Below are 14,909 nucleotides of genomic sequence, written 5' to 3'. Positions count from 1 at the left end.
CCGATGTTTCGTTGTTATGGACTTATGGTAGTGATGTGTGTATATTGGGCGGGGGGGGGGGGGGGGGAGGCGGCTGTACGACATTATCCACATTTGAGAACACAATGAGGATCTATTCCTGTTTTTCCCCATAGAGGTAGTTAAGCTGACCCAAGTCACTTTCACATATTTTGAGACCGCAAGGTGGATCAACAACGAACGAAAGAATACGCAAAGACGGAAAGGTTTACAATCCATAGTAAGTGTTTTGGTCTGTACGCATTCAAACCCGCACACTCGCGGTGTGATGCTATTTATATATATATATATATATATATATATATATATATATATATATATATATATATATACATGCAGTAAACAGAACGGAGCGGGCGAAGTTTCGCCATCATATATCTCGGCAGAAAGCGAATAGCCATCGCCCTATCGAGAATCAACATTGAGTTAGGAAAATAGGGACATTTCTTTGGAGTGGGTAGATGAACTGGTTGTAAAATAACACACATGGTGCCATACGCAATGTATTCGAACGTGAGTAACTTCAGTGTCTTCAAGTTGAAGCACTTATGGACATATACGTGTCTATATAAGTTAATGAACGCCAGACTGAAACTATTCATGTATGCTAAACTTACACGCCTAATATCAAACATTAGGAGCACATGCAGCACGACCTACATAATGACATCAAGTAACCGGAGAATTCGAGTCGCTTGATACCCCGAGCGCCCACACTGCAATCTTGATTGCCTTTGCGGGGTCTGATCCTGAGTATGTGCACGCTTCCACACAACGATCTGGCGGGATCAAATCCCCATTGCGTCGTCAAATGTTACTACAAAACATAGACTTGCCGGCGGAAGGCTTATCGATTTTGCTTCATGTAATAATAGGAGACAAGCGGAATATGTTTCCAAATATCTCTAAAATGTTCGAAAAGTCGAATATTTGCGTTAACTTCACACTGTGGGATTATTGAAGTATCGAATTGTGTAGGTATATCGTGTGTGTTTGAGAAAAATGAAGTGTTTAAAGGGTCATAAAGAGGCATGAAATACATATTCCCAAACTATTTTCTGTGTACTTATTCCCCAATCACAATTTTTTAATTTTATTTAAGCATATATATACCGTTCATGAAATGTGGAAACTTACGGATACCTTCCTTACATTACAATTTTACATTACCTATATATTTCAATTTTACAGATAAAACAGTGCTATTTTTGTTTAGGATGTCCCGAAATGATCATAGCCACTTTATAGATGTCTTAACCAAATGAATTTAGCATCTGCCAACTTTCACTTTTTACATAGTCAAACAATCGTGTATTTCTCATGGAGTAAAATTTCTCATAAGGATGGATAGTCGTGCTTCAGGAGAGATTCGAAGTTTATCAACAATCTGCTGCAGTAAAGACAAGAACGAGACTGAACACACTGCTGGAAAAGTTTGCACACTTTAGCTATTACAACTTTCATTTCCTAAATCATAAGAGTATAACAGTTCATTCATATAGGACTCTGACATTCGTTTTTAGGAAATCAATAGAATATCAACATTATATAAATACAATTTATTAACATACACTGTAAAAAATAACGGCGTCTTTTACAGTATTTTACTGTAGAATGTTACAGCAAAACGCTGTTCCCGACAATTACAATAAGCGCCTGTTAGTTCGACCATTTTTAGCGCGCGCTACTACTGTAACTTCGCGATCGTAACAGTAGAAACTGTATATTGCTTCATATGGCCGCTCCCGGCGTACAGATTAGCGCATGCCCATTGCAGTATGACCCTGTGCGCTTTTTCATTGGACTATCAAGTGAACAAGTATCGTCTGACACCTGTTTCACATTCTTCTCTAACAAGATGTGTAACGTCGATATCGGGAACTGTACTGTACATGGTACACGTTGATGTATTACACGATCCACAAGGGCTACTAGTAATACTTTTGCAAGCGGGAAGAGGTGAGAATTTAACAGCTTTCTGAAGTCGCTTTGTGTGTATGATTTGTTGCGAGAACTACTCAGATAGGCAATATTATTTACGTGAACATAAGACTATTCGTTTGAAGACTGCTTAAATCACCACAAGTCTAGGCCCAGTTTAATTGGTCGTAATGGCACTGTTGTTGAATCCCGTATGTCGGTAGCCTATCACCGTGTAGAACAGGTTAATCTAAAGGCCTAACCTAAGCATTAATGTAACGGTAACATAAAACATTCAGTATCAGTTATCAGTTTAGTTTAAAGCTAGCTAAGGCATAGTAGAAAAAAATCAGGAGTGGTAAAACAAAATCTACATTGCCAACGTTTTGGACGACATTTCAAGTGAGTTAGAGGTCGGTTACACCATGGAGCTATTATAGCTCCATGGTTACACTAATCAGTAGGCCTAAGCTAGGCCTACGTTTTCGTTAGGCCTACGCTACTCAATATAGGCGTAGCTAAACGTTAGTTGTGACCAACACTACCCAGGAATTAGTATGATGGTGGTCACCAACTTCGTGCATTTTAGCCAAAAAACTGACTGTTACTGTTAGGCTACTTCGCAATTCCTTTACCCAGGCAAATGCTCTCGGCGATGCAGAATGACTCCTAGGCCTAGGCTAGCTAGAACTTAGAAGTAGAAGAGGCCTAAGTAGACCTGTCAGTTTAAGTAGCCTATGCCCTATACAGTACTACTGCTAGTACTAGGCTAGCCAGATGTTTCCCTGGGACCTCTGGCGATATTTGATAACCTCTCATTCAATTCTGTAAGCCACTCTGCTCCTCCAAACTCCAGGTTTTTCCAGCCCCCAACACGTCTTCTTTTTCACTCCCAAGAAAGAGCTGTTACCTACACTCGCTAGCATCAAGAGAGCTGAAGGAGTGCTTGGGAATGAAACACCTGATGATCCTGGACTGATCCTCATGGTCATGGATTATTTTTTCGAAAAACATGATGGGGTATTTTTAGTAATTGAGGTAAGTTGGCAATAATACACTTTAAAATTGTTTTGATGCTGTTCATATACTAACCCATCTCTGCGCAATACTATGCTTCAATTAGCTTTGACACATGTGTTTAAAACTATCACAATATTACAAATGTCCTGAAGAAAGTAAAGAGCTCTTATCATGGCACAGTATGTTTAGCATTTAATCCAATTAATTGTTCAGATCCTCAACACCTTCGTAATTGCTCAATAAAACCATGTGCCTATGGTAGATGAACATGTAATATTACTTCAAAGTAGTTTATGTCAGCAAATTTCTTTAAAGTGAATTGCAGGCTACCTAATCTTCTAATTTGCTAAAGCCGATGTATTACTGGTCAGTGTATCAAATAGATGGATATTAGCACCCTGTAAAATAGAATAGAAGAATACTGTGCATTGCCTTAACATTCAGTGCAATTTTGGCATTAAGCAACTGTTGATTGCTTGGCAGATTGCAGGAAAGGTTACACGACACAATACCAGCCAATCATAGGTAAGATCATAAATGTATGGACATTCTCTGTGAGGGTTATAGCTTTGATGTTAACAGCTGAACTTGCAATGGACCATCAAATTTCTGAACATTCTACCTGTACATGATAAAAATAATGTTGCATTTTCACTAGGAATCTGTTACAGTTTCCAAAGATGCATGTTATTTACCAAAGGGTATACTTTAAATTTTATAAGTTTGTAAGTTTAAATCTTTAAGAACCCCTGCATGGGAAAGTAATAACAGCAGGAATACTATTTACGTATAAAGTGAGAACTTCACAAAAAGGCAAAAGGAATCTATGCAGTCATGACTGCTTGTGTGTGAATGTTCGAGCCGCCTTGGGTCATAAACACCATATCCCACCATGTACACCTTGCATCAAGTTCATACTTGGTAATTAGATGCCCCTTAGTAAATTCTCAGATGGCATTGCTTTTGGGGGGAGGTAATAGGTCACTCGGGGCCCGCAGTGGTCAAAATATGACAACCATGTAAATAAGCTTCCTCAAGAATAAAAGCTTCAGTGAAGATCGATGTGGTATTTCAGTGGTTTTAGTAGAGGTCAAAGGTCATTTGAGTTCAACTTATATAAAAATCTGAAAACCTTTTAAACATGTTATCTCACCTTGTACAGCTTTCATGAACTTCAAACTTGATAGGTAGATACCATTTAGTAAAATTTGGGCCAGTTTTGTTTTTTGGAGAGGTAAAAGGTTAAAAAAGGAATCCTAAAAACCTTTCAAATGAACTAACTCAAGTGTAAAGCTTCAGTGAATGTCAATTTTGGTATGTGCATCCCCTTAGTACTTGTCTTCAATTGTTTGTGGTGGAGGTCAAAGGTAATATGAGGTCAGCTGAAGTCCCATTCTATAAACCTTGTAAACATGATATATCACCATCATACTTGGTACATATATGTCTTAGAAAGTACTTGGTTTATATTGTTTTTTGTTATAGGCCCATATACAAGAATTGTAACATTGACAGATCTTAATCTTAGCATGTGGATGCCTCCAAAGATCAAAATGTTAAAAATGTGATCAGGTTGTGTGATCAATGGGTGTCACTGCAGTTTACTATGTCTATAGGCACACTGGCCACTGTCTTTGCATATTAAAGAGCATTGAATTGTACATAGTTGATACCACTAATGGGGTTTCCAGATACATGTTGCAACTATTTCAATCACTTCATTATAATAAGGATCATTCAGAATTCTTTTCACATATGTGACCTACACTGTATGAAAAATTCCCCACACATTGATTTTATTTAATTGCTGTTAAACTTCTGAATGTCAAAGGAATGGTGGAGTTGATTTGTAAATGTGTTGACTTCAAATTTTCAGACTACAGCTACAAAGGCTGATGCTGAGGGGAAGCTTCAGTTGGTGCCCTCCACAGACTCCACACCTGTTTTAATATCTTGTGGTAAGTACATACAGTACCTACTTACTTTATGTTACATTATTCTTTATGCTGAAAGTCCTCTTTTCCAGATTTAGCATAAGTATGTGTGTTTGTGTGTATGTATCAATGTCGACCTTGGTTACGACAGCAGATCCTATATTTGGCATGTGGCTTCCCCATTATAAGTACAGGCACCTTATTGTTTGTTCTGGAGGTCAAAAGTAATGTGTGGTCAGCAAAGGTAAAAATTTGAAAACCTAAAAAAAAATGACTTCTCCAGAACCAGAGGGTCAGGGGAGGTCATGTTTGCATGCTAGATTTGTCTATTAATGAGTAAACTATTTACACAATTTCAAAGCAATTCCTAGGTTTTTTAACTGCATAGTGCTTGTAGCTAGGTTATGACTGAAGTGAATGCTCTTGAAGCAGGTGGCAATGATTAAGTTACAAGAAGAATATTTGGAATAACAGTTCAAGACAGCTTTAATACTCAAATTGTCACTATTATCATGGAGAGAATGGCACTCAGGTGAACCTTAATGGTCATATGCTTCTTGATATTTCAGTAAATAAAAGAAAAAACAAATGCACTGAGCATATTGTTTCACATTACTGTAGGTCAGGTTCTTAAAATGAGGAAATTCAGTGGTTCACTCCTAGCAAGGTCTCTCTTCACAGATAAGAAAGTTTTATCTGATTTGACTGGGGCTTTATTGACTGGGACACTATAGTGGCCCCAAAATGCTGGTTTTGCTTAAGTGGCAGAATGTGCGCTATGCTGCAGAAAGAAGAAAGGGACACTATACTGGCTAAAATGCTACATTGGCCTGGTTTTCTGAAATGTCACTGCTGCCAAATCAGTGCAGTGAATCTCTAGGGCCTTTTGTAGCATACTTTGGCAAGAGGTCTCTGGGAGCCATGATTATCTGATTTCTTCAGAGCAAGTAACCACATGCAGGGTCTTCACTCTGGTTCATGCAGGTGAAAGCTCAATTGAGGTCCCCAGAGTTCAAAGGTTTTTTTTTTTACAAATGATAGCTTAATATTGTGAAGCTGAAAATATTCCAAATGTAGCTGAGTTGCTATTGTTTGCGTTTTGGTTCAAACTTGGTGTGTTAATTGCCAGTATAAAATGTGAATGCAGGACGAATGTTACCGAAGGCTGGACTGATTTCCTGCAAGCAATTCATGGGTCAAACCTGGTATAATAATACCCATGAAAGGACAAGTCAGAGTGAGGTTTTCTGTGTAGGGAAAGATATTTAATCCTACTTCCATACATCATGTGACAATGATTCATTTTGACTGGGGGCTACAGAGGTCCACTATTTTATTCTCCAAGTATGAACTTCTTGCTTCATGCTTAAAGGGACAGTACAGTAAACCTGAAAATGCTGCATGTGCTGCAGTGGCCATAATGTTTCAAAATTTAAAAACACAGTTTCACAATTTTTAAAAACATGACTTGTATTTCACTCATTAATTTGCAAAATATTATTAAATATGCAAATCTGGTTACTAAGGCCGTTTTTCAAATACCAGAAAAACATATCTAATGCTTAGAGTTTTACTGGTGTTGTGAAACTGACCTAATTACTTCTGATGCCAAATCTCCATATTTTTTTTTATCCTAGGAGACAATACTCCATGCAGAACGATACATGCTGGCTATTGATGGGCAGGTGGTGAGCAACTGTGCTAGTTTCATCGGTGGACTTGCAATGCTGTTTGCATCATTTTACATTTTTGGAATACAGTATAGTGCAGGAACGGCTGCAACAATAGACTTCATACATAGGTATTCTTTTTCCCTTTTGTAGTATATGTCCATGTTCAGATTATTATAAGACTGTCTCATGATGGGTATCTTAGACATTATCAAATGTGGTATGTGGATGAATGACATTAAGTACTTGTGGTCAGTAGGATTTTAATCTGCTACAGTATGTGGATGTACTGCTTTAAGTTCTATAGGCCTATGTTCTTCGTAGATGTCAAAAAGATATCAAAATGTGACAAATTTAAAGCACAGTATCTCAAAATCGACCAAGTTTGACAAACTTGTTTGAAGAGCCTCTACAGGCATCACCCAGGAAAGCTGCATGAATGAAAATTTTAAAACGACCAATTATAAAAGGCAGTGAGCCATGTTTACATGACTACAAATCATCTAAAATTGCAAGTGCCTATAAAATCTACTCACTTAAAGTCTAAAACCTGATTCTAACATTTCTTGAATTAATACCAAAAGAGCATTAATTTGGCCCAAACAGTGGCAAAAAAACATGTGCTACTCTTTTCGTATGAGAGAGAAAGCTAAGGGTAGCAAATTTTCTTGTTTTTGCATTTTGGCCCACTTTTTTTTCTACACTTGCACCTAATTTCTGCACTTTTGATTTCTTGCTAAAAGACAAAGGAATCTATGTGATGGTGTGTTCATGTGTATGTGACACTTCCTTGTAAACATGATAACTCAAAAAGTAAACATTGCTTGAAATTCTAATGTGGCAATATATGTGCATTGCTCTTAATGAGTACAAGAACCATATTCTTTTTGGTTTCAATGATAATCGTTACCTTTGCATATGTGATGGCGTATGTGTGTGTGCGCATGTGTAAGTGCATTTGTGAAGCCCAGCTTGTAAACACGATATCTTAAAAAGAAAGCATATCTCATATTTGGTGTGTAGGTGGACCACATTAAGCACAAGAATCCTATTACTTTTGGTGGAAATCAAAGGTCATTTGGGGTTACAAGGGGTCAAATTGTGGAAACTTGCAAACATATCTCAAGAAGCGTAGCTTGGATTGATCTCATATTTGGTATATAGGTGTACCACATTGGGTAGCCTAAGAACCATGTTGTCTCTGGTATTGATCAAAAGTAAGCTGAGGTCAACAGGGGTCAACTTTGAAAACACACAATATATTATGTGATGTATCATGCTGAGTACAAGAAAACTATAAGTGTCCATTTCCGTTATCAGCTGCCATTTCCAATATTGTTTCTCACATCTCAATGCCTTTTGCTGTACTATTTAGATTGAAGTTCATCCGGATATACCTACAGTATGTCACATTCATATAAGATTATGTATGTAACATCATCAAAACCACAATGCAGGTCAACAGGAGTCTGAAAATCTTGTAAACAGGATATCTAAAAAAGAGAAAGCTGGTTTAATTTTGTTTGTAGGTTGATCTTGGTACTAAGTAGATGATCCTATTCTTTTTTATGGAGGTCAAAGGTCATTTGAGATCTACAGAGATCAAAGTCTGCAAAAGTTGTAAACACTGTATATTCAGAATTGAAAGTTGGTTAAGCTTCCCACATGATATGTAGGTTGCACTTGAAGAGTAGATGATCCCAATTGTTTTTCGTGAAGGTTAAATGTCATTTGAGGTCAGTCTTGAAAACCCTGTAAATATATCTTTAGAAGTACACCTTGGTTAAAAAAAGTGTAATGTAGATTGTCATTGGTGAGTACATGATCCCTACCTTACATCATTGAGGTCAATCAACATTTAAGGTCAGCAGAGGTCAAAGTCTAAATACCTCTTAGTCAGGACAGCTCAAGAAATGGAAGTGTGTCGAATACGTCAACTAGATAGTATTTAGATTGCCCTAGGTGAGAAGATGATCCATACTGTTGTTCTGGAGACAAAGATCAAATGGTGAATATCGCAAAATCTGGTTTCCAAAGTAAATGCTGCTTCACATTCTGGCAAGGGAATCATTTAACCAATTGGTATTCTGGTTGTTAATCTTCAAAATGAGGTCAACTATTGGTTGATTGCATAGAGCTATGCAGCAAATTTCATAGGCCTCCTGGAGTTTCTTAGACAAAACTTTTTGACCTTATGAAACATTGTGTTAGGTGTGTAAGCTTTTGTTTCATCTCTTCACCAGTGCACTGCTCTCTTTGCTTGCAGAAGTGAGTCGGGAGTTTATACAGGGAATTAGAAGTTGGAACCATTCAAAGCCAACAGAAGTTTGCACGGCTTGAATCAGTTTCTTGGTTTTTAAGTAGTTTTGTTACTGTTACCTTTTACTGTTACTTTCAGATGTCTGTTCACCATCAACCCAGACAGAGGCCACAAGGCGCAAGCAGCGAAGAGTAGAAGGCATTCTATTAATCCAAAAGTCCTCCATTTCACCAATGCAGTGCAGGATTATAATACACACAGCTTCTAAGCAATGAACTTTAATTTCCAAGTACTTAAAAGATTCGTTGTTTCGTGTTTGAACTTCATTCATTTGGATGTCAAAATGTTTTATTGTTCTATTGCCCCCTTTTTGCTTCAATATTCTGCTAAAGGTTTGATCCATTTTACACTATTGATGCTTTGGTATATGTACTGTAGAGAATGGTGTATTTGTACAGTGACATTTCAGAATGCTTCAGTGTATTGTTCAAATAAACTAAATTGTTCAAATAAACACAAAAATTATGATAATGTACTCATTTGAACCATCAGTTTACAGTAAAAACAGTTATGGTGCATTTTACAGTAAAAAGACTGGCAGCAATTCTGCCAACAAATGCCTGTTACATTTACGGGTTCATTTCAAATATTGTAAAATTGTTTACAGTACACTGTAAATAAAAAACAGTAAACTGTAAATAATTTTATGGTAAAATGTAACTTTTACGGTTAAAAACTGTAAACAATTTTACAGTGATTGAAATAATTACCATAAATTTAACAGGCATTTGTTGGCAGAATTGCTGCCAGTCTTTTTACCGTAAAATTTACGGTATTTTTTTTACAGTGTATAACCACATATTCATAACTTATTTATGATTGTACAACATTGCTAATAGATATGGTTTTTTTTTTGTACCCGGCCATTTTGATGACAGCTGGTAAATAGTTAGATATAGTAGACACGTGATAAAAAAACCAAAAAAACACATATGCCGCATATTTTGTCACGATAGACCTTTATATAAGTGAAACAAAAAGTCTAGTATAGAGTGAAGGCTACACGACGTTCTCACATCTATAAGCACAGACTTTATTGTGTTGGCTTTTAACGTCCTTCGCGAACAAGACAAACACTTATTATTTGAATGGTAACGAAAGTAATGTTTGTTAGCAATATGAGGTGATTGTGTTTTAGTAATGTGAAGCGATTGGGCTATTTCTATAGTGTTTGTACTTGTGCATAAAGTATCCTTTGAGGTGGGTTTACAATACCTATAATTCGTGCAACACAATTCGTCAAAAATAAATGGCGAAAAACAAAGCGTTACTTAATTACTGTTGTCATTCGATTGGAAATAGCCAGTGATCATTGCCGCACTATCAGATACTAAGAATAAGGAAGATTTATGAAATATATTCATATCAACGCTATATACTTTGTTCTTTAAACGAGAGCATCTGTCCTATGACTGCGGTAGGCCTATACATGTCAGGGCGCATGAAGGACTATAAAAGGGAGGCTCTGTGCCAGGGGTTGTTGAGGCCGACTATCATGTACGGGTTACTCCCCCGACAACATTTTAGACGTGAACCGATTCGATGCTGAGGCATATTAAGCTATAAGCTAGGTTAATAACTAGGTCCACACTATAGACTACTGTTAATTTGTTTTTTGTGGGTATGTTTTAATTAGGGGGTGTTAGGGTGTTTCAATTAGGGCTTGTTGTGTGTGGGGGGGGGGGTTGCATTTCCCCATATCTCCTGCATACGCGCCTGCGTGTGATTCTCGAGCCGCGATCCCATAAAAACTGTTATGAATACCGAAAGCAATATTTCCATGCATTTGAACTGTTTCTAATTGATCTATAGTTTTATGTAATCATATCAAGATTTTGTGCATGGGTTATTGATCACTCTCTTAAAATGTTAGACTGAAGAATTCAGTCTTCTTTGAGACTGAATTTTTTTTCAGTGTTATACACTGAGTTTAGACTGAGAAACACTCTACTTAGACTGTATTATCAGTTACACCGTTCAGTCGCTGTTTTGGACTGACTTTGTTAACCAATCAGCTAATCACATGTGGCATGTCATCTTACCATTTTCAGTCTCTGTATTCCACTGAAAAATGTATCCAATCAGAGAACAGAAATGCGCCTACGTCATCCGAAAACTTGCAAATACGCCGCACAAAAATAAGTGTGACAACGAGCGCTACAACTTGTGTACATATATACTACTATATTCTTCGCTTAGCCAGGTACTCGCTGTACTGTACGTACGCACGCCGTACACACAGCTAGGCATGAACGAGACAGACGACCGTATGTCTAAGCTAGAGTTAAGGTTATAAATTAGCAATGGCTGAGTCTTTAAGAACTTTTCTTACAAATAAAGGTTTCCACGAAGAAGTGATAACAGTGTTCGAGGGTATGTATGTATGTTTTTTGTTGTTTTCCAATTAATACAGAATAAAAGCTTGGCAGTTCGTAACGTTAGTTATTCTAGGCTTGTGCGCGAGGTAAGCCTAGCTAGGCTGTACTATAGCAAATAGGGCCTAGGCTGTTGTTATAATTGGTGGGGCCTATTAACACGATCGTCGGGCGAATAAGCACGCCGGTCCTGCATATGTACCCGATCGTCGGGCAAATCAGCCCGCCTGTCCTGCGTATGTACCCGATCGTCGGGCAAATCAGCCCGCCTGTCCTGCATATGTACCCGATCGTCGGGCGAATAAGCACGCTTGTCCTGCAGTATGTACTCGATCGTCCCAAAATGAATCTAGGCTAGGTTAACCTCATAACAAATACTTGGACATAATAATGCTCAAGAAATTGCAAAACACAGTACTATTATGCATAGATTGTAAGCACCCTTAATTATTTGAAAAATGTAGTGACTGCTACAGCCATTACAGCATGAAGCTATCACGGTACCAGATCGTTGGGCAAATTAGCCCGCCTGTCCTGCATATGAACCCAATCGTCGGGCGAATAAGCACGCTTGTCAGGACTGCAATATGTACTCGATCGTCCCAAATGAATCTAGGCTAGGTTAACCTCATAACAAATACTTGAACATAATAATGCTCAAGAAATTGCAAAACACAGTACTATTATGCATAGATTGTAAGCACCCTTAATTATTTGAAAAAATGTAGTGACTTCTACAGCCATTACAGCATGAAGCTAACACGATTCTGTTAAACCATTACCATTGTATTTAAATCATGGGGAAACTGGAAAAGAATTGGTATGCTTTTGTTATTTTATTAAACATATAGTGGGCCATCAGTCTTTATTATAAGATTTTACAGTAATATTACCATTCACTAATGTTATGAAATCAGTTTCTTTTACAAGCAGATAGACATATTAGTGAAATCAGTAGGCTAAAATGTAAATCATATTCCTTGTTCACTGGTTTTCTATGCTGATGTAATGGACTGATGTCATGAACAATTTATCCTTAAAAAGAGAAATTTCTGAAAACAACTAACAACAAACCTTGCTTGGTAACCATGTACCTGCCAAAATCAACATGATAACCCATAAATGTTAGGTTGAATTTGAATCCACCTTCACATAACACATCTCACCCGCCATGGATGACATATTGCTGCCTATCGTGAATTGATATATCTCCTTTGTACAATGCCAGTCATGTTCTTGTTCCTCCATTCTCTCCTAAATATTATTCTAGTCTAGTCTCTATACCTCTCAACATATCTTTTTTTAAGAATGTTTTGATTTATACCATATTGCTTGTCCTTTATCACATTTATTTTTATCTTCACCAAACAGGAGGGCACAGATATTGAGAGTGCAGCACAGGGCAGACAAGGACAATATTGACAGCCTTTCATCCTATCTCTCGGACCAGAATTGAACCCCAAACAATTCTTCATTGTGGCAGATAAACTGGCCATTCCAGCTGGGACAGAGGCGTAGAACATACATTTAACATAGACTATGCTCCCCCTCTACAACACTAGTTTTGTGAGTTCCATGCTTCCATGGTGTATGGAATTTTGCAACCAACAGAAGTGAAGTCTCTCGTCCGTATCCATGCCACATCTATAAGGGCAGCCAGCATGGAGTTACTTCAAGGAGTGAATGTTACTTTTTTATTGCTCTGTAGTCCGGAACCACGTGTGTCAGCATGGAGAAGCTTTAAAAGGGTGTGAAGACTCGCGCAAAAAGAACGTCTAATGCCGGTAATCTGACCTAGTTTCGAATGAGGTGTAACAGAAGTGTTAGACACTGCCATCGATCCCAGAAAATACAAACACAGCTTGCTACCGTCGGTAATTAGACACTAGTGTACAGTCAGTACATACAGCTACGGTCAATACCCACATTACAGTGTATAAACGATACAGCGATGAACATCTCAGGTCCAGCTAAAGATATCAAGGTATCACGTTTCATTACTGTCTGTCTTTTTTAGCGACACGAACAAACATCACTTGCAAGCAACAGAAAGTTAACTTTTTCAGATGGCTGCATGCTGTTTAGGACAAATCTTCAATGCCTTTAAGGAGTAACTAACACATACCCTAAAACGTTAAATTGATTACCCGGAGTTTACAAACAGTTTTATATGAATAGGGAGGGCTCCAGAAATAAATATTTATTTGATTTTTGGTTTTTAAAAATGTTTTTTAATGATACTGATCTAATTATGAATGTAATTAAACAAACACCTAGTTGCCAAAAAAACTTTGTTGTATGATTTTTCGAGCATGTTATTTTAATGTTTACTTTAATGTTCCTACATTTCACTGCACTCACTATGTTGAAGGTTTATTTAATTAAGCAATTAATTAAGCTAATATTATTTATTGTGCACAATATTCCATAATTTGTTCCATGAAAAGCAAGTAACCTGATTATTATAAAGTCAGTAACTGTAGAAAATTCCATTTGAGAATATCCTTTCCTCATTATTCCCCCCCCCCATTTTTTTTAAATTTTAGTGATGTAATGAGTCAAAACTGTTTTCAATTTTTTAGTCGACTCTCGAGTGACATTTCTTTTTCAGCTAGAGGCCGACATTAAAGGATTCACGTGAGATAATTTATAAAACTTTAAAATTTGATTGAAATCCCAATCAAAATCACTATATATGATTACTATCAGAAAGTTAAGAAATAATTGAGGGTGGTATAATAGTCACATGTACTGTTTTTGCATACAAATTTGCTTTATATGAATGCCATATCATGAAATCGTGAATGCAGTATATAATAATTCATGTTTATCTAATAGCCATTATGAAGTTTGTGCCATTCTGTCAACTGCTTGCTTGTAACATTTTGTTTTGTGTGTTCTGGATAATGACTTTCAGCAATCGCCAATCTATATCATTGAAACACAAAGTATTAAATGTTCACCGCACTGATATATAGTTTGACCATTCCTAATATTTTATAAATAACCTGCTGAAAATTTGTCATATGTTTTCCCCATTTTGAAATCATTCTAAGAAAATTGTTGCTACTATACATTAATGATTCACAACTGGAAAAAAGGCAATGTACCAGATCCATTGTACTATCGTCGTGTTTCCATCATATCCCTTTTGTAACGGCAGGATCGTATAGTTACTATATCCTTTACAGTGGAAAATTTAAAGTTCAGTGAGATCGGGAGATGGGATCAGCTGGGTATATAACCACTCAATTTACAGCTGTGTTGTCAATGAATTCCAGGGTATTACCACCTGGTGGTGACATACAAAGAATTTAAAGTGCTTTCTGTTACAGTGGTGTTGCCAGACATTTGAATCTTGGTTGGTGATATGTCTATTTGTGAATTCCTTCTCGGGGGAGGGGTTCCCCAGGCCACCCATTGGCGACACCACTGATCTGTTCTCAGCTCACCTAATCCTTTCCAAAAAAATTAAAGAACATTTTAGATCCAGGCCCAATTCAAGCAGAAATTTGACAGATTAATATTGAACTGAAAATATGTCACTGCTATGTAAAGTATCTTTATAATTTGAACGTTTGTTGCAAAGATAACATGTTTTGTTGAACATCCCTCAGAATATTGTAGTTTTGATTACTGTTTTTTTTTTAAT

General features: G+C 37.1%; 2 protein-coding genes across 8 annotated transcripts in view; both read left to right on the top strand.

Annotated features, from left to right (window-relative positions):
- Positions 1 to 14,909, top strand: part of LOC139975860 (TPR repeat-containing protein DDB_G0287407-like) — a 136,499-nt gene that overhangs the window by 80,493 nt on the left and 41,097 nt on the right. The gene's annotated exons all lie outside the window — the stretch shown is intronic.
- LOC139976362 (uncharacterized) lies at positions 1,593 to 9,473 on the top strand. Of its 2 annotated transcripts, XR_011796095.1 has the most exons (5): positions 1,593 to 1,977; positions 2,836 to 2,976; positions 4,835 to 4,916; positions 6,530 to 6,693; positions 8,961 to 9,473. XR_011796095.1 is itself a non-coding variant. In XM_071985055.1 (4 exons), exons 1-4 carry the CDS (start codon positions 1,797 to 1,799, stop codon positions 6,568 to 6,570), a joined length of 486 nt encoding a protein of 161 aa, XP_071841156.1. In that variant the 5' UTR covers positions 1,593 to 1,796; the 3' UTR covers positions 6,571 to 7,077. The 2 variants fall into 2 exon arrangements, 1 of the variants encoding a protein (XP_071841156.1); XM_071985055.1 differs by lacking the exon at positions 8,961 to 9,473 and having other exon boundaries at positions 2,795 to 2,976; positions 6,530 to 7,077.

Source organism: Apostichopus japonicus, chromosome 11, assembly GCF_037975245.1.
Source record: "Apostichopus japonicus isolate 1M-3 chromosome 11, ASM3797524v1, whole genome shotgun sequence".
Lineage (NCBI taxonomy): Eukaryota > Metazoa > Echinodermata > Holothuroidea > Aspidochirotida > Stichopodidae > Apostichopus > Apostichopus japonicus.
The sequence above is the reverse complement of the archived record's forward strand: the minus strand, read 5'-3'. Positions and strand labels throughout refer to the sequence as shown.